Genomic DNA, 18983 nt, shown 5'->3' on the forward strand with positions numbered 1-18983 from the left:
ATAACCTTTGCAGTAAAATGATGGACATTTTTCTCATTCCCACCATTGAAAGATTGTTTTGTGATACTAAAGACATTTTTCAGGATGGTAATCCATCTTGCCACTGAGCAAAGGGCGGTCAAACTTATGTTCAACGAAGGACATATCAACTTAGTGACACGGCCAGCAAACAGTCTGGATCTGGATCGAGTTAAACTTATGGTGGAAACTTAAATAATAACTAATAAGCTTGCATCTGAAGTTTAGTTCCAAATTTATTATACAACAGAATATATGGAAACACATATGAACAAAATCTACATATATACAGCACATCAATACTGGACAGTCACAGAAGTTAAGTCCAATTAAAAAATATAAAATGTAAAACAATATCAACCCATTAAGACCTGATTCAACATGGCATTAATGGGTTGAAGAACACTGATTAAAATAAGCCAATCTTGTGAAAACATTTATGTAAATATGGTCAAATATAATATGAAGTTTAGAGTTTCAAATGTCAGACCTGTTCAAGTGGAAAAACTTAAATCTAGACCTTTTAAAACGACACACGATTTATAAAAAAAAAAACATCTAAAAACTACTTTTGAAGCCTAAATGAGTAACTTAAAAAAACACGTTTTATAACTGCGAAACACACATAGATACTAAAAACCGACCTTCTTACCATACCAACACAATCGATCACCGTATCTAAACAAGCGAGAAGCCTGATGCATCAGCACATTAGAAAAAGGTTTCCAGTCGGATCTTGAAGTTATTCTCCTGGTGTCTCACAGCAATCCCGTAGCGCAGCAGCATCTCCGCGTACGGTGGCCAGAATGTGTTATCTATTGTAACGTAGGGGTCATGCGGTGCGTTCAGGGCCTTGTTCATGAGCATCTGTAGGTGGCAAGAAAGCAAAACTGCTTCTTATATCCGCATCTTCATACTGCATGAAACAATTATTTTTACTTCATCCAATTCCTGCCACCAGCACCAGCAAGTTTACACACATTCATCATGGGCATGCAGGTCATGGCAATATTGAGCTGTTCTTTTATGTTATACATCGTTCAGAAAGATTGTCCAGTACAAATCTCTCATAAGTGAAAAAGACACAATCTAACAAGCTTTGCACCGTCGCCTCACAGCAAGAGGGGTCCTGGTTTGAATCCCACGTATGCGTGGGTTCTCTCCGGGTACTCCGGCTTCCTCCCAACGCCCAAAAACCTGCATGTTAGGTTAATTGGTGTCTCTAAATTGATACAAGGAGTGAGTGTGAGCGTGGATGGTTGTTTGTCTCTGTGTGTCCAGGGTGTACCTCACCTCTCGTCCAATGACAGCTGGGATAGGCTCCGCCCCCACCCCCACCCCGAGTTGGATTAAGCGGGTATAGAAAATGGATGTATGAAATTCATAGAGTTAAAAATGACATACTTCAGGGGTGCTGAAAACGACTGGATGTAAGCGTGCACGAGGCCCACAGTGCAGATTAGAGAATGAGTACCAAATATTTCCACAAGTAGGGAATTTCCATTTTGAAAAATCAGCAAATTTCAAGACCATCAGTTCAAACAACTTTCACAAGACGTTCTCGAATTGCGTCTGAACTGGAAGCTGCTGGGAGGATGCCACTGAAGAAGCTCTTGCTCCTACAATGACACCTTTAAGCTTGGCATATAAAAAGCCTTTAGAGTGAAAAACTTATGGTAAGATGAAACAAAGACTAAATGGTTTGGAAACAATCATCACTGCACAGTTGAGTCGAGCTACAGTTACAGCTCAACTTGGACATTTGATGGGACCGTCCTTGTGCCAATGTAATGAACAGGAGAGGGAATCTAGTTAATGATTTAACTATGACTAATGCCACAACGTGTGCGAAAAAACATCCATGACAGTCTGTTACTTCTAACTTTATCGTGGGAGACCATCCTACATGTACGTATAGTCGTTTTCACAGACAAACAGTGGGGCAGCTGTGGCTCAGCTGGTAGGGCAGCAGTTTGATCCCCAGCAGGCTGAACCCCACATTAGCTCCAGTATGTGCACTGGTGTGCGACTGGAAGCAATGCATAAATATATATCATAGAGAGAACGGTTGAATAAGTAACGTGTAAAACTCTTTGTAGAACCTGGACAAGGTTAAAAAAAAAAAGAGCAATACACGAACATATAACTTTGGTCTTTTAATCCTTTCACTGGCTTCCTGCTGTTTCCTAATTGATTTTAAGATTTTATTGCCGACATTTAAAGGTTTTACATTGATTTGCTCCATCTTATTTATTAGATCTTCTAAACATCCACACCCCTGTGAGAGCACTGCGGTCAAACGAGCCAGTTTCTCTTAGATGTTCCAAGATCCAGGTTAAAACTCAGGGGGATGGAGCTTTTTCAGTGGCCTATCCACATCTGTGGAACAGTTTATGCTTCCAGAGACGCGATGCTCAGACTGTAGAGATATTTAAGTCACTGCTAAACTCTCACCTCTTCTCTTTGGCCTTCAACTTGACTTTTTATTGTCTTTATCTTCTTTTACATGTTATTTTATTGTTTTTATATTTTTACTATTTTATTACCTTCTTGCTGTTGTTTTTTTATTGACTGCGAATCACTTCGGCCAACTCTTGTTGTTTTTAAATGGTGCTATATAAAGAAACTTGATCTTGACCAATAGAAATGTGGAACATTTACAGACATCTTGTTGTGATTTTGTCAGATGATGCCGGGGTTATAAAATCAGGATTTTTATTAGAGGAGAACGACAGCCTGGAGATGCTTTAAGTGACCATGAATTAACATTAATGGGCTGCTTATCAATCACAATTTCTGCTGAGTTCTGACAAAAGACAGAAAAATTGGGAATTGGGCTGCATTAACATACAGTTCAATATTCTTTTTTTTCTTCTCTTTAACAAGATGTAAACGGATGTAACTCTGGAGGATGTGTGGAGCCCCTCGGCCCATTTGAATCTACTTGAGCATATACATGCAGGAGTAATTAAATCACCAACCTCACTAATTGGGTTTTTTAGTCCAGTGTTGAGAACCTTGATTTCAGTCAGACTAACATATTAACACACATTTTAAAAGCCTGTTTTTTTCTGGACGAACACAAATAATTTGTTTTTACTTTAGCGTAATGTAAACTGGTATTTTTGAGGAGCAAATATTCAGTGTATTGTGTATTCAGCGCAGCAGACACTCTACTAACAGACAAGCATGCTCTGGGGCTGTTTGGCAGACGATTGAACAAAGTGGATTTCATAAAGTAGGAGGACAACCTCAGAATTCTTCAGCATTATCTCAAACCTCAACTAGACAGTTAGAAATCTGGACAAAGTTTAGTATTCCAACAGGACAATGAACCCAAACACACACAGAAATTGGTTGTGTAATGGATAAGGAAAGGCCAACAGTTAGCTTTTAGAGTGGCCTTCAAAATGTCCTGGCAAAAGATATTAGGATGTTATTTAAAGGCACAAATTTTGCCAAGAGGAGTGGACAAATATTAACCAGAATTCTCCCGAAAGCTTGTGAGTAGATTCCAAAAACATCTGGTCAAGGTGCAGCTTGATAAGAGACACTGAACCACATATTAGACCCCGGGTTTACTTCAGAAAACCCTGAATAATTGATCTTTTTATCAAAACATTCTTAGCATGTCTCGTCCTTGAAATTCAATATGGTAGCAGATATTGCTGTATCAAAGCCTAAGTTTTGATGTGAGCAACTGATACTTTGTACATAAAAAAAAGGAAACGGAATTGTGTTGGTGGCCTCTGATCTATATTATATGACAGCCAGTTGTTATGCACAGAAAGACTAAATGTTTTAGACTCACAAGGTTAAAACAGCAGTGTTTAACAGTTCTAGTAGTCCAAAGTTAATTTAGTTTATTACTTCAATAACCAACAAACACAGATTGCAGTTGCTCCTTCGCAATATTGTTGAAGAGTGGACAAAGAGTTTGTAACCCAGCAGTCGTTGTGTACAGCAACATTTTGAGTGTTTATAGCTGAAAAAGATGCATTTTTAAACTAATTGACATTATTAATGATTAATCTGTTTCCACTGAGCCAATATGTACAATACACAGGGAAGTTAAAACAGTGGCATAAAAAAAGGTATGCAAACATAATTAGAATTATTAATTACATGTCAAACAGCTGCTGAAAAAAGTCTCATCAGGCCTGTTTCCCTCTAAAGGATCAACCCGTGAAGATGTTTTCCCAGAGCTACCACCAGGCACAGTCTCATGACGACAGTCACTAAGGAATACCCAAACAATAATTAAGGATTATGCTGCAAGGAAAAATTTAATTATATTTAAAAAAAAAATCCTTTTGACCCAAATTAATATTTAATGGATTAACAGAGGCACATATTTGTTATTATAACCTGAATTATAATAAATGTGTTGCAATCTATTTCTTTTGCTGAGACCAACAAGTCAAGTTCTGTGGAAGATATTTAAACTCTTTTTCAGAAAAGTCTGTTTGGTTCATTCTTCCTGAAAATATGTCCATTACAGCTTAATTCAATATCAAGTTCTTTGCAGTTCACTATACAAACGCTAAATAAGCCAGAATTTACCTGAGACACGTCCGCTGGAGAGAGGAGATTCTCTAAAATCTTAAACTTGAAAAGCTCAGATTCTTACTTTCAGGCTCTTTCAAGTCATTCCAGGATACATGGAAGCCTTTCTGGAATTAGTCACCTCCCTTAGTTTATCCGAAACCAATAAAATAAATAAAGTTTATAAAGTAGAAGCAGTGGTTTTGTCAATGGTCTTTTTCATTGTTCAACAAAGTCTGTCATTTTTCCCAGATACTGGAGATGCCATAATTTTAAGATATATATATATATTGTTAATGAAGAAACGATGCTAAAGTGACATCCAGCTCTTGTTCGGATCAATATTTCGATCATCATCATAGGTTGTACGGAAACAAAAGATTTCCGACACTGCAGTTGATTCTGTTGTGTGTGCAAACCCACCTCCAGAATGTCACTGAGTGAAATCAGGTCCTCACTTATCTCGTGTGCAATCGTCTGCAAAAGAAAAAGGAAAGATTGTGAAGTGGAGTGGAGTAGCAGCAACACACACTTTGTCATGAACAGCCGTTCACTGCACCTTCTTCTTTTTGCTTGTGCTGGTTTCATTCTGAGGGAGAGGAACATGCTTCTCCAGTACATCCCCCAGAGACTCCATCAGCTTTTCCTGGTAGTCCTTCATTTTATGGATTTTTGCCTTGGTGTCCTGCAGCACACTGGGATGATGCACATCCACACATTGAAAGTCTATTCTTTCTATGTTTAACTGCTTAATTTAAGTATACATAGATTCCCCCATCATTACAGAACTGGATCATTTTAATGCGTTTTGTTGCCATCTCCTGTGAAAACACTCTTTTGTTTTAAGCTGACTTTGCCACCAACACTCACTTAAGCTCCGATATTGTCTCCCTTTCCACTTTAAGTCGTTCAGCGTGATCCTTGGCAGCTATAAGCACTTGTTTCTTTTCCTCCAGCCATTTCTGTTCACTATAAAAACAAGGGGAGTAAAACACAAGAAAGCGTCTCTGAAATGTTTCTTTCACTCAACTCTGAAAAACGTTTCTCTAAAAATGCAATAAGGAATGTAACACACAGCTCTTTGGTCTCTCTCAGTTTTTCTCTCTTTGCTTCACAACAAGAAACAACCATCTCAAGTTCAGAGCACAGCTTGAGCATCTGTGGAAAACAAAGAGAGGAAATTAACTGCTTGAAAATCATTTATTATGAGAACTTATCCGTGAATTCTCAGTGTTGCATTTTACACATAAACCCACCTCCTCTTTTCCAGCTTGAAGTAAAATTTGAGGATTTGCTGCCAGCACTGGATGGAGCAAAGTTAATAATACAGACAAACATTTTAATCACATAAAATCTAACATCACACATTAAATACAGCGTATAACAACACGTACAATTCTACTTTGATTTGAAAGCCATAAATCAAAGGTTTATATTTCAAAATCTGAAATCTCTCATCAAAAAGTAAAATACAATACAAACTGTAGCACAAACCTTTGGCTGTGGCTTGTGATATCAACATTTCAACATTCATGTAATATGTAAATAATGTTACGGCTTTCATTGCAGTATGAATAGACGACTTACATTTTGGCTCCACTGCCAACCACTGCTTCAGTTCAGCCTCTGTTGCTATCAGTCTGTTCACTGCCTGTTGGTGATTAATATTCACAAATTTATAAAGGATGATCAAGTTATTTAAATAAACAAATTTAAAAACAAGCATTTCCTCGACCATAAGTATGAAGCGAGAAGGCGTTAGTTTAATTCAGAGATTGGTTAGAACTATTCATATAAAGATTCAGACACTTAGTGTGACCATAAATATATTCCTTGAGAAACTTTTCGTTATTCCTTATCAGGAGCTTTTCCAACAGAAATGGACAGAAAAGCAAAACGAGAGAAAATCGACTCTTCTTATTTTGTTTTTAAGATAAATTATTCCGAATGCCAAAAACAGGTCTCAGAAAGATTTGGTAATATTTTAAATTGAACAGTACCAAACATTTATGGATGTTATATACATAATATATATATGTATATATATATATTATATATATAATACATCAATTCCAAGTCAGTTAAACTTTGGCCAGTGAGGAGAAGTCAAAGTGAATCACTGCAGTATAATCATTTGGTTTGTATGCTGCCAAACTCGGGGTGCATCTGACCAACTTCCTGTTATTTCCACCTCAAATCTAAATAGTGGATCCATATTTATGTTTTCATTTCAAAATACATACGTTTTAATACGTTTGAGCCCATCGTCCAAACTATTCCCATCTCTTGACATTTCTTAAAGCATTAACTATCTGAAAAGCTGCTGACCCAGTTACAGTTTGTAAACGTGAGTACAGAATGTGTGTGGGGGCAGCAAACAGAAGGAGGGACACAATCATCAAAGATTAGTGAACATCATATTAGTCACTACTACTTGTTGCATGTGATCCAAACATTTTATTTTAAACACGACACCCGCACACATTTATTGATTTCATTCTTTATGTGTGGGTCATTTCTCAATGTAATAGCTTCCTCAAGCTATGGATTCTGCTCCTGGTAGCCCTTGAAATTGTAAACATTTTTGATAAGAGTTCCTTTCAGTAACATCTCCACCTCCACATCAGTCCCAGTCCCAAGCAACCATTTATCTGCTTCCAAAATGGCCATCTTATCTGCAACTTTGTGTTTCTATGGATGAAGATTACTTTTGAAATTCTTCTCAAGGGCCTGTCTGGATGAATATGGGTTTTGTTTCATACCGCAACTTTATAAGATCTTTTCACAGTGACTATTCTCCTATACACAAATAAAAACACCAAAATCAGTGTAAGAATGTGTAACATGGACAAATTTTGAGTTAATACAGCTGAGATGGTCTTCCTGATTTTACTGAAGGCTAAACACGGCAGCGCCGAGACTCCGGCAAGCACAGACACGGTGGAGTGATACACTTTGGTGTACTTTACTGGCCTCATCTATTCCGAACCTCAGGCCTTAGTGGAACACACCAACGGCTGAAAATAATCTTTTATCTCTTGGAGAAAACAGCCCTAGGCCGTTTAAGTCCTGGTGCTTTTGGTGAAAATGCAGCTTTAGTGATAGTCTTTAGATGAAAATCATCATATCACTTTGTGAACAAGTCACTTTTAAAGTGTAAATAGGGAAATATGCCACTTTTTTTTGTCACATTTAAACTAATTGCTTACAATGCTTGAAACATTTGAAGCACAATGCAAAAAAAGTGTAAAATCCATGTGTGAAAATCGTCTCACCTGTTCCTGTTGATTCTCACAAAAATCTGGTTCAGAGAGAATAATCTCATTCTGAAGCTGCAACACAGACACACACACACAGTCTGAGGTTTATAATATTTAAATGCATCCAAAGCATGGTTAAATTCAGAGTATCCCTGCAGGATATGGTGTTAAACACTGCGTTTACCTTTTCCAGGTAAGTAAACTGCTTTTCACACATCTCAAGCAGCTCCAACTGAGCGGCCTCTGACAGCTGCGATGTTGCATCTCCACCCCCCGCCACCTCAGCCTGAACATGGACACAAAACAGGTCGAAACGGGAATTTTCTAATAAAAGGAAATTGCTGACAAAATTCAACACTACCCCTGTTAGCTCATGCTAACTTCCTGCTCCAGAAAAGTTAAACTGAGATTGTCGCAGGTTAACAGAACCGATATTATATGTTATAAACGTGCAAACACTGTGTTGTGTATTGTTCGGCACATATCTCAACCACGAGAATAAGTCAGACGTGGTAAAATTTTTACCATAGTCATGAAATCCACAGTTTTAATCCACGACACGAACAACAAGAACAGACGCTGCCTCTTTTTCAAAATACCGCCAATTTTGATGACGTCATATCTGCGACAGAAAAATGTTGAGGAGCGCTAATGCTGCGTCCAAATGCGCAATTACATGAGCGAGCTTTACAAGTGAGTTTGATGTTTCAAAGTCTGCGTCGTCGTCTGCACCCATGATGACCGGATTCCCACGGATCGTGGGGTAAATATGTAAGTACTGTGGCGTTTTTAAACGTGATCCCTAATGTTTTCTTTTCTTAACAGCAAAAACCTTGACTCTTATGACAAATCACCTATTTTAAAAGTTGTATCACATTCAAACAGTAAAATACTCGTGAAACACAACAATGATCTTTATATATTACCAGAATAACAGTAAACGTGCACAAATAAATGTAAATACAGTACATAATGCAAAAGGTGGAGTTTGTACTATTCTGTTGAGTTTGAATGACCTCCAACACAGCCTGAACCCTCTTAGACAAGTTTTCTGTCCTTTCTTTAAGGAGTCTTCAGGAATAGTTCTCCAGGCTTCTTGAAGGACATCCCAAAGCTCTTCTTTGGATGGCGGCTGCCTTTTGTTCCGTTCTCTATCAAGATGATCCCACACTGCTTCAGTAATGTTGAGGTCCGGGCTCTGGGGAGGAGTCATCCCTCCATAAGACCTGCTGCCACTGACTTTCAGTCCACTTCTTGTGTCATTTGGCATATCTCATACACTTCCATGGAGACCATTTCTGATGAGGCTTGGGCCAACAGTCGATGGATCAGGTGGAGGTCCAGATGCATCTCTCAGCTCCTGTGTCAGGTCTTTGATTTTTTCCTCTTTCTTAAGGACATCACTTTCAGATCCTGTTCATCTGCTGTAGATAGTTTTTTAGGCCTGACACTTCTTCTTTTGTCCTCCATTTTTCCAGTTTCCTCACATCTTTTGAGGACACACTGCACACCATGCTGAGATGTGAGAAAGTAGTTTCTGGAAAGAGATTTGTGTTATTGTTCAGAACATAGTAATATCGGTTCTACGGTAAGTCTAATGAGAGATATTCACTCTAGCAGAGTTACAAAGAGAAACCCGTTTGAAAACATAAATGCCAGGTTCAATAAAACTGAGTTAATTTGATTCCTCAACAACTAATTTCCCTCTATAGTGTGTCTCCATCTTTTATTTTTGTTTTTTTAATTGAAGAAGTTACCTCAGTGCTTCTTTACTATTACATTCAACTACTTTTTGTTACTTGTCTCCTCACAGATAATATAAATCTATGTTATTCTGTTAAGTGCAAGCCTTGAACAATCTATCAGTCTACGCACATTAATAGAACAGACAATAAATTAATATACTTCTACAGTTTTGTATTATATTGCAGATTTAATTTCGTAAAACATTTTACCTTACACACGTGCACCCAACACGCACTCACACAAACGCACCATGGCTGGTTACCTGCTCACTGTAGTGCAGTTACTCCCTGTAAACACCAGCAGGTGTCGCTGTTTATCTCATTTTTGAGGCCCAGCAGTTCACTGAAGTTTGGCATTATCTGTACTTTCCTTTTTTTTGTCCTCTTTTAAAAAATGTTGAACAGAATTTGTCTGAACAGAAAAAGTCTTTTGTTAACACTTGGTTTCAGGCATATTCAAGGGTGTGTCACATTCACATGCTTCTAATTCAACAGCACTGTGCTTTGTGTGCATTTCTTTTTATCTATTAGCTCTATATTCCTATAAGAAATATTAATCACTCATATGTAGTCAATTAGTTCATCACCTGAGCCATCAAGTAACAGAATGGCCATCTCTAACTTGCTTGCTTTGCACACTCACAGATATTGTGGAGGCGTATACTCATGTACTATTAATTGCTTGTCAGGATTTTATTTACATTCTTGCTTCGCATCCCCACTAAAAAATAGTGAGCTCTTAATTTTGGTGCCTCTATTTTCAACAAAACCCATCATCATCTCCAGTGGAGGAAAATCTGCGTACCTGTACCCAACTCGTCTAAGTAACTTGCCAAATAAACACTTAGAAATATAAAAACTCTTGAATAACTTTAATATAATTAAGTTTTCAGACATGACAGTCACTATTTGATATCTTATCTATACCTTCTATACCTTTTAATGACTTCTCTGAGTATTCACATGGTAAAGCTCAAAAGTTTTTCCTTCAACCAGAATATATTTTGTTATTTTCTGCTGCCTTGATCAATCATTCATAACCCTGAAAACTCCATGTGTGATTATTCCTATTTCCTTTTAAATTCAAGGAATGCACAATGTACAAAATGATTGGAGCCAGAGATATCTCACACTTCCTTTTTCATTTATTAGCCACACTTCATGTTAGCATGTCATTAAGATAATTACCAATCTTCCAATAAAACTGGATGAACAGTTTAGTTCAAATATTCCTCCCGACTCATTCCAGATATTTGATTTTAACACATGCAGCAGCTGCAGCGCTGGAGTCTGAGAGGATATATTTTTCTGTTTTTCATGTTTTTTAGCTTCAGCCACAAAATTCACACAGCCTTGATTATTTGAATGATCAACTAGAATTTGATTAATATGCAAATTTCTGAAATAAACCGCTCCTTTTGAGCCTTCAGCGCAGCCTAATTAATCAACAGTTAAAGGAAATTAATACATACATCAATTCTGTCAGGAACATGCTTAGTTCAATCGCCCGTAAAATTGAAGTTTGAAGTATTAACTGCCTCCACAGGAAGGCTATGATTAAAACTCTACATTTTGGCTCTATTTAGAGATATAGAGTAGTTTAACTGCAGGCAAAGATAAAGTCCCCTTTTTATACTTATCTAGTAGCAGCAGTAGTAATAATGATAATTAAGATAATAATGATGATATGAGGTATTTAAGCCTTTGTATATGTACATAATTTCCCATTTCTTCTTTTTCTTTTTAAGCTGACAAGGTGGAAAACACTGAACTAATCAATCAAATTGTAGTTTGCACTTGCACCTGACACTGCTGCCCACGCGGTGCAAATAGTAAAAGAGAGACAGGGAGAGTATAAAAAGGGGAGGGGAAGGGATGAAAAGAGAGAAGGCTGTACAATTGTTTCAGTAGGGACTCATGCATCAAACTTCAATTTTCCGGACGATTGAAGTAGTGATTTTTTTTTATCTTGAAGTGAAATACTGAAATACACTTAAGACCTCCAGATTAATTACCACGAAGTGGTCCCTCAGACTGTAGTATTACTTATCACCGGGCCTGCCTGACAAGCCCTCATAAAATAAGCAAGTGAAATCCATAAAGTTAGCCTGCCTTAACACTCTCCCTTCATAAATATGCTTGATTGAGAATACACTCTCTCACACACTCACATGCATAAACAATCTAAATCCTGGAACAGACTTGTTCATATTTGCGGATCCATTTAGAAAATAATTGAACTGAATTCATTTTTCCCCTTTTGTCTTTTCTTGTACCTTTTAGTTTAAAGGTTAAACCTAAATAAATTTAAAGGAGACCATTTTTGCCACCTCATTTTGCATTATTAATGAGTGTGTTTAAAAATTAAAAAGTGCTTTATAAAATGATATATAATGTGCAGTATCTGCCTAAAATGATAACTTCTCTGTTAAGATTGATCCTGTATTATTACCACAGTGTTTTATTATGTTGTAATTTATTATCTATTTAAATACAAGCATCACGCTATAGGTGTCCACAAGGAGTAAGTACAATTGTTGACACATCCAATGACAAACACTTACAACTACTTTATAATCTATTAGAATTTTTTGTAGCCACAAATTCAAAATAAGGAGACTAAATCAGAAGATTTTCACCAGGACTAATTTGCTTACACAGAATCTACAATAGTCCCATTCATATTAAGTGCCCACAGGCCTACCATCTTATTTAGGTGGACCTGTTTTAAAAAAAAAAAAAAAATAGTCTAAAGAAATCATTTAAAAAAGCAAACACTATAAAACAAGTCACAAGAAGACAGCTCAACTTATCCTTTCTTTTAACAAAGAGGGTTAAACAGGAGGTCGCCTTTTGGACAGTCTCTTTCTCACACCATGTTTTCAGCTTCATTAAACTTCTCAAAGACAAAAGAAATAATAAAAGAAAAAGCCAAAAGAAGAAAAAAAGATGTGAAGAAAACAAACAAAAGACTCCCTAACCAGACTTTGGCAGTAATGTCACAGTCCAAACTCTTTATGGCTCCCTACTTAACATTAAAAACACTCCCCACAAAATCCATTTCTTGTTTAGAAAACCTTCTTGGACAGAAGTCAAACATATTATTCCAGAGCTAAAAAGCGGATAAAGACAAGCGGCTCACAAATAAAGAGGCTGTTTCATTGTAATTCATTGACTTGTTCAAAACGCCAGGCAAAGAAAGGGGCTAGACATTAATAGCCGCAGATGCCCTCATGAAGGGAGAGTCTATGTAGGCATTATGGCCTTTGTTCGCACCCAGTTAAACTGTTTAAAAGGAGGGTTAACTCAATCCATCAAATTGTCTGAAATTGTGAGGAAATTTCAAAAACCATATGGCTTCCAAACGTTTGCGTCCTTTCTGTGCGGTGGGACACACTTGTCTCAGTATTGCTGCCTGCGGGGGACCGGCCCTGCTCCTTTGTGGCTCGTCCCATCAGGGATCGCTGCTCATTTGTCCCCACTTTTCATGCTTTACGCTCAAAATTACGGCCCAGTCCCGCAGAACAAAAAAGGTCTATAAAGGCCCGGGGAAACTGGCCCAAAACTTTGTGTTTTTGTGGCATCCTCGCCTTTTTTCCCCCGGCACCAGATTTGTGTTTCTCACATAAATTTTTAGCACGAATGGAGAAACACGTCTAAGGGTCAAGAAGCCACGATACGCATTTAGGATGTGAAAAGGGGTGTTGGATTCCGGGCCACAAAATGTTTAGAGCATACTCGCAAAGGAGGACACAAAGGGACAAAATAGTTCAGTATAATAACTCTAAATGGGCCGCTTTTGATGGCCTTACACGAGCAGATTTGGCAACAAGAGCCGTTTGTAAAATCTGTTTTCCCCTCCTCTCTTCAGTGAGAAAAGACTTTTATATCCACTCGCTATACATTCAAGAATTACAACATAAAAGAAATATTCTGAAAAGACATTTTTTATTCCCATAGTAGCCTATATACAATACAGTCTGTGCATTGGTTTTCAAATAATGTCCTGATTTTAGAAAGGCACTTACAGGTGTACAAAACATAACAAATTTATAACTGTAAATCTATTGTATCCAAACAATAATCTAAAAAGTAGCCTATAGCTTGTCAAAATCGTCGCAATATTAACTGCTGTTTCTCGGCATCGCTTGAGCATTCCCATAAAACGCATAATTGTGAGTGTCCGAGTTTGCCTCTCCGATCGTCGTCATGCGCTCCAGCGTCGGGACGCCGAATATGAGCTGAAGTCGAAAGAGCTTTGCAGCCAACCGATGACGAGGAGGAGCCGGCAGTGACGAAGTGGCGATTTGGCACACAGAAAATACCAAAGCATTTAAATAATAATAATAAAAAAAAACATTCAAACAATTTTTTTTTAAAAAGAAGGAAAATAAATAGATAATAATGATCACAAATCAAATCATGCATTTCCATGCAAACATATGGAAAACCGGAGCACTTTCATTGCGGTGTATGTGGACAGGTCTGACAGGTGTGTGTGTGTGTTTAAGAGAGAGAGTGTGCGCGCGTTTAAATGCGTCCAAGTGGAGTGTTGTAGGCATATACTGTAAAAAAAAAAAGAAAAGAAAATAACTTACTCGTGTTATTTTAGACCATATTGCTTCGATCAAAGGAAGAAATAATTTTGCTAATGAATAATTGTAAAATATCGCTGCATATTTCTTGTTCTGCGTTCATGCTTCACTATGAATAGGTCGATCTGTGCCGATATAAAAGTCATTACATTTTGGTACATGTTCTGGGATATGGTATACAATATAAGCAGTAAGTTTACAAGTCCTCTTTTTTATTGTCTCTATGCGTCTCTTGGCCCTCCAGCTCATCGCTGCGCCATCAGTCATCCACATCAATCTCCACGTCCTCGTCTTCCGAGCACTCTTTACTAGTTGTGTGGTCTGAGAAGGGAGACAGCGGCGACGTCCGCAGTTTCTGCGCGAGCTCGTGCTCCTGCTGGCCTCCCCGCGCGGGGGACTCGCCTCGCGGGTGGCCCAGCGTGCCGTTGGCGCATTTCTCCAGGTCCGCCAGCTTGGCGAGCTTGTCCAGTGGGACCTGGCCGACCGCCTTGGCCGACTCCACGTCGGCTTTCATCTCTTCCAGGTCCCGTTTTAGCTTTGCCCTCCGGTTCTGAAACCACGTGATGACCTGCGCGTTTGTCAGGCCCAGCTGCTGTGCGATCTGGTCCCGGTCAGCGGGGGACAAGTACTTCTGATACAGGAAGCGCTTTTCCAGCTCGTAGATTTGATGATTGGTGAACGCTGTCCGAGACTTCCGACGCTTCTTCGGGGTGGTTCTCTGGCCGAACAGGGTCATCCCATCCCGGCCTGTGAGGAAGAGGATAGACTGAGTGAAAACCATGTGATTCGAGCAGGTGTAAGGCTTCGTCTTCATCGTTGCAATGTGTGCGTTAAAGTAAGCCAAACGTAAAAACAATAAAATGACAGCGACGATACTAAGCACAAGACACAGAAGGCCATAGAATTAAAAAAAGCACAAAAAAAAAAAAAAAAGAATTTGAATTTGATTTTTTTTGCTGATCAGATTTTCTAAAAAGGAAAATCCGCGTTCCTGAACACGAAGGGAGATTTTAACCGGCAATTAAACAAGCGCACATTTTAGAGTCTAAGACAGAGTGCAAAAGCATATCTCAACCAAAAGTTGTCTAATTCTCAGTTTGATTTAATGAAAAAACGTCAACGCGTAAAATGAAATAAAAAGTGTGTTTTCCGTGAGTCTTTTCGGCTTTGACATTTACCTTCCGCAGCTTGTAAAACGCTGACTTCCAGCCCTTTGAATGTCTTGCTGGCCAGCTCCTCCAGCGCGCAGAGCGGGGAGGTTTGATTCAGAAGAGCCCGGCTGGACAGAGGGATGCTGGACGGACGGTGCTTCTCCGAGGACGAAATTAGATGAGCTGTGCCGCAAATTGTGTAACTTCGTTTCACGGACGGTTTGTTCAAGATGTCCTCGATGCTGAAGGGAGTCAGCGGCTTGTTGGAGTTGGCAGGAGGCGGCAAGTGGTCCAGCGGACTTCGCCTCCTGTTTTCCCCTGCATCACATTTGGCCACTTCTTTGGATGTCATCATTGGTTGTAGACAAGAGTTTGCAGGACTTGGTTGAAATATTCAGCGATTAAAAACGGGCGAGGTCGTGGAGGGGAAAAGTCACATAACAGTTTGGGAGTAGGCTAAATGAAAATAAAACAAAAAATAAAGAGGGGAGAAGGAGAAAGAGAAAATCTTATTCCAAAATGGGATGTGCTCAAAGTGTCGATCCTCGGGAGCTGCAAGTCCGCAGGAGTGAGATTCCTCCCTGAAAATGGCGAGGTCCAAAGACTTGACGATTACTAACAAGTTATCATTGATTGGTAGGTAATCAATTATCTCCAGTGGCACTTTCGCCCTCTTCCCTTTCACTCTTTGACTATGTTGCAGTCCAGTGCGGGGCTTTTTGCGACTGGGGGTGTCCCATTAATTAGGACGCATGGCTGGAAGGAGGAGGAGCCCGGCGGAATTATAATGCTTTGTGCTCTTATCATCTTTGGTCTAATTTAGTCATGTGGTGAGATACCAGAATAGGTATATGGGGTAAATGAGGGGAAGCAGAAAGAGGGAGAAGGGGTGAGAGGATCAGAATCTGTAGGCAATTTGAGCGTTTTTACGCGTGAAACTTCTCCTCAGCAGCAGTTTAGTCTTTTCATTTGAAAGTATTTTGGATTATCCGGATGGTTCTTAAAAAAGACAAGTCGAATCGGGTTACTTTAGATGCCGCAGCTGTATAGTCAGAAGGATATTTTTCTCGACCCAAAGCGTGGATGATCCTTTGTTTTGTAAAGGTAATGTAGAGCTGGGCCATATATCAGCTCTGATGATACCTCCTCTGGGGCGGGAGAGAGGGAGCAGCATGCATCCCTCTCAGCAACGCCAAACCCGGGCCATAACTCAGGCGAAAAGGCTCCTTTTTATATCACCCGAGAAATATTTCATTTCCTCTCAGATCTCCAAGCATCCTGCAGGTTTGACGTGATGGGTTTATTCTGACGCTGGACTGACAAATAGGCGACAGAGTATCTGCACAAGCTGCGCCGCAGAATAACTAAAAGTCACAATTTAGAAACGAATATTTGGTTTCATGACATTTCAAGTGTTCTTTGATCTTTAACTAAAAATATTTAATGACAAACAGCTATATTGTGGAAAGGTGACATTTTGTTTTCTCCGACCTCTCCTTCGCATCATTATTTAATAATTTCATTATTTTATCATACATATTGTAAGACATTTATTAATTGTTTTGTTAATGCTGCAGTGATTAGATGACTATGAATTTATTTATCAAAGCGGATGTCAGATGTTAGTTCACGAGGCAGTGATCATAGCAGTCGAGACGATGACGATGACGAGGTCATTTAACTTTTTTTTTTTTTATGTAGTTACATTCTCCATAACACCCGGTTATTATTACATTTGACACACGTTTTATACGCATTTTCTTTTTTTCCAGGTGGTGAAGAGGAAAAGAAATGAACGAAAAACCGTTTTCTTGCAGTAAGGTTAAACTAAAACTACGGACGTCATTATATTTTCGTTTGTAACTCGGCCTTCTCCTCTCTCTCTCTCTTTTTATTTCGTTTTTATTAGGAAAATATAAAAGGAAACAACAAAAAAAACTGTCTGACAGTTTGCAACAGTCATCTGAAGTTATGTGAGCAGTTTCACTTAATCACGTTTTTCAGGGAGGAAGAAAACGGCCAGACAGTGTTTATTTGCTGCTGGTGGGGGGTGAGATCTGATTTCACTGGCAACTTTTCTTGGGATGTATAGTGGAACTATAAGCATCTTCTGAACACGTTTGCCAGAAGCGAATTTTATTCGAATACTTAGGTTTCTAATAATATATAAATATTATTTACAGACCTTTGAAAATAGACCCTGCATCAAGAGGTAGAATAAAACCAACATTTTGCAGCTCACATGTGAGCTCAGATCACTCTAAAGCACAGTTTAATGAATGCATTGGCCTCCTATCATAATAGGAGGGCACATCTTTATACATAACAACCTGAATTGCTGATGTTGATTCAAATGTTTGCCATCAAACACATTCAATGCCTGAAAACTCACTTAAAAATAATAATTATTAATAATTAAAAACACAGAAAAAAATATTTAGCAAACAGATGGCACACAGGTTGAGCCTTGATGTGAATTAAAGTTAACATTTTCTGTTCATTTTACATCAAATATTTCCAGCCAGCTGAGCTGTGGGGGATTGTGGCGTTCAGACCTGTGCCTGCCTGTTTATTAAAAGAGATATTTGTAGTGTTGTGTCACCATCTCTGTGTCTCGCTCGCCAAGGTCAACGACATGTCCTGCCGCTCAGCTCCCCTTCAACCACAGAACTTAATCGCTTCAGTTACTAGACTTTACAGGGGACATTTCCTGCAAGGGTAGAGAACAGACTGCATCACTGACTGTCTTTAAAATGACTCTCCAATGATGTGTATGTCATTTTGATTTGATTGGAATGATTTAGCTTGGAAGTTCCATCTGTAATAAATCCTAAAGCCTCTTGTTCACCATAATCCAGAGGTGTTAATTTAATAAATTTGATGTGCCGCTCTTATAAATGCGTACAGAATTCAATAGCTCTGTTTCATCCAAACCAGGTGTTGATTTGGGCGTTTCACACTGCCGTCTGCAAGCTTAAAGTGCCACCATGCAGTATGTGTGAGTGACCTCCTGTAGGAGGAGACTCAGTGCTCACTGCAGACTGCGATTAGACAGCTGCAGGGGAAACTGTCCCCATTGTAGCCATTTTGTGAGACCCCATGGATGGGTGTCATGTCTACCCTCTCCTAAAGGCCTGCCAGTTATCTCACGTAACACCAGATATAGATGCACATTGAGAGGGAGAAGACGCCTGGCTCAGATGTGAGTCTCTGTTTAAAACTTGTACTGTATAAATCACACGTCATTACCAGAGGTCACCGGCTTGAGGTGCACCATTGGATGGTTTCATCGCGAGGGCCAGTCTGGTTGGAGGAGAGAGGATTTATCTGGCAGTTGGATCTCTGGAGAGGCAGACATATTTTATGTGACTAGAGATGTAATAACAGGCCTCTGACAAATCCCCAATGGCCCAGCTTTTCCAGCCTCGCAGTGCAGAGCCACTGCTGCTGGAACAGCAGATCATAAGCAGCACCATTATCACTGTGAGGCACGTGGACTGGTCTGCTCAGCAAAGTGCTTCTTTTTTTTACCTACTTGAACTCTTTTAGCTTATTTCACAAGGGTCTTGTTAAAAGGGAGAGCTCTCTCAATCGCTGGTTACTTTTAGCTAGATGGTCCTGCTTTTATTTGGCAAAATATCCAGATTTTTATTGACCTACAGAAATGAT

At 39.0% G+C, this 18983-nt stretch overlaps 2 protein-coding genes across 2 annotated transcripts; both read right to left on the minus strand.

The window, feature by feature from the left end:
* Positions 1 to 303: 303 nt before the first annotated feature.
* On the minus strand, positions 304 to 8431 carry cenpk (centromere protein K). The gene is made up of 10 exons (XM_075464496.1): positions 8349 to 8431; positions 8008 to 8109; positions 7839 to 7895; positions 6151 to 6214; positions 5820 to 5866; positions 5639 to 5721; positions 5434 to 5532; positions 5123 to 5258; positions 4987 to 5040; positions 304 to 885 (listed from the first exon to the last, which is right to left on the minus strand). Exons 1-10 carry the CDS (start codon positions 8355 to 8357, stop codon positions 730 to 732), a joined length of 807 nt encoding a protein of 268 aa, XP_075320611.1. The 5' UTR covers positions 8358 to 8431; the 3' UTR covers positions 304 to 729.
* Positions 8432 to 14422: 5991 nt separating this feature from the next.
* lbx1b (ladybird homeobox 1b) lies at positions 14423 to 15669 on the minus strand. Its single transcript, XM_075464497.1, has 2 exons — positions 15342 to 15669; positions 14423 to 14910 (listed from the first exon to the last, which is right to left on the minus strand). Exons 1-2 carry the CDS (start codon positions 15667 to 15669, stop codon positions 14423 to 14425), a joined length of 816 nt encoding a protein of 271 aa, XP_075320612.1.
* Between the last annotated feature and the right edge of the window lie 3314 nt (positions 15670 to 18983).

The sequence above is a fragment of the Odontesthes bonariensis genome, chromosome 4 (assembly GCF_027942865.1).
Source record: "Odontesthes bonariensis isolate fOdoBon6 chromosome 4, fOdoBon6.hap1, whole genome shotgun sequence".
Classification (NCBI taxonomy): domain Eukaryota; kingdom Metazoa; phylum Chordata; class Actinopteri; order Atheriniformes; family Atherinopsidae; genus Odontesthes; species Odontesthes bonariensis.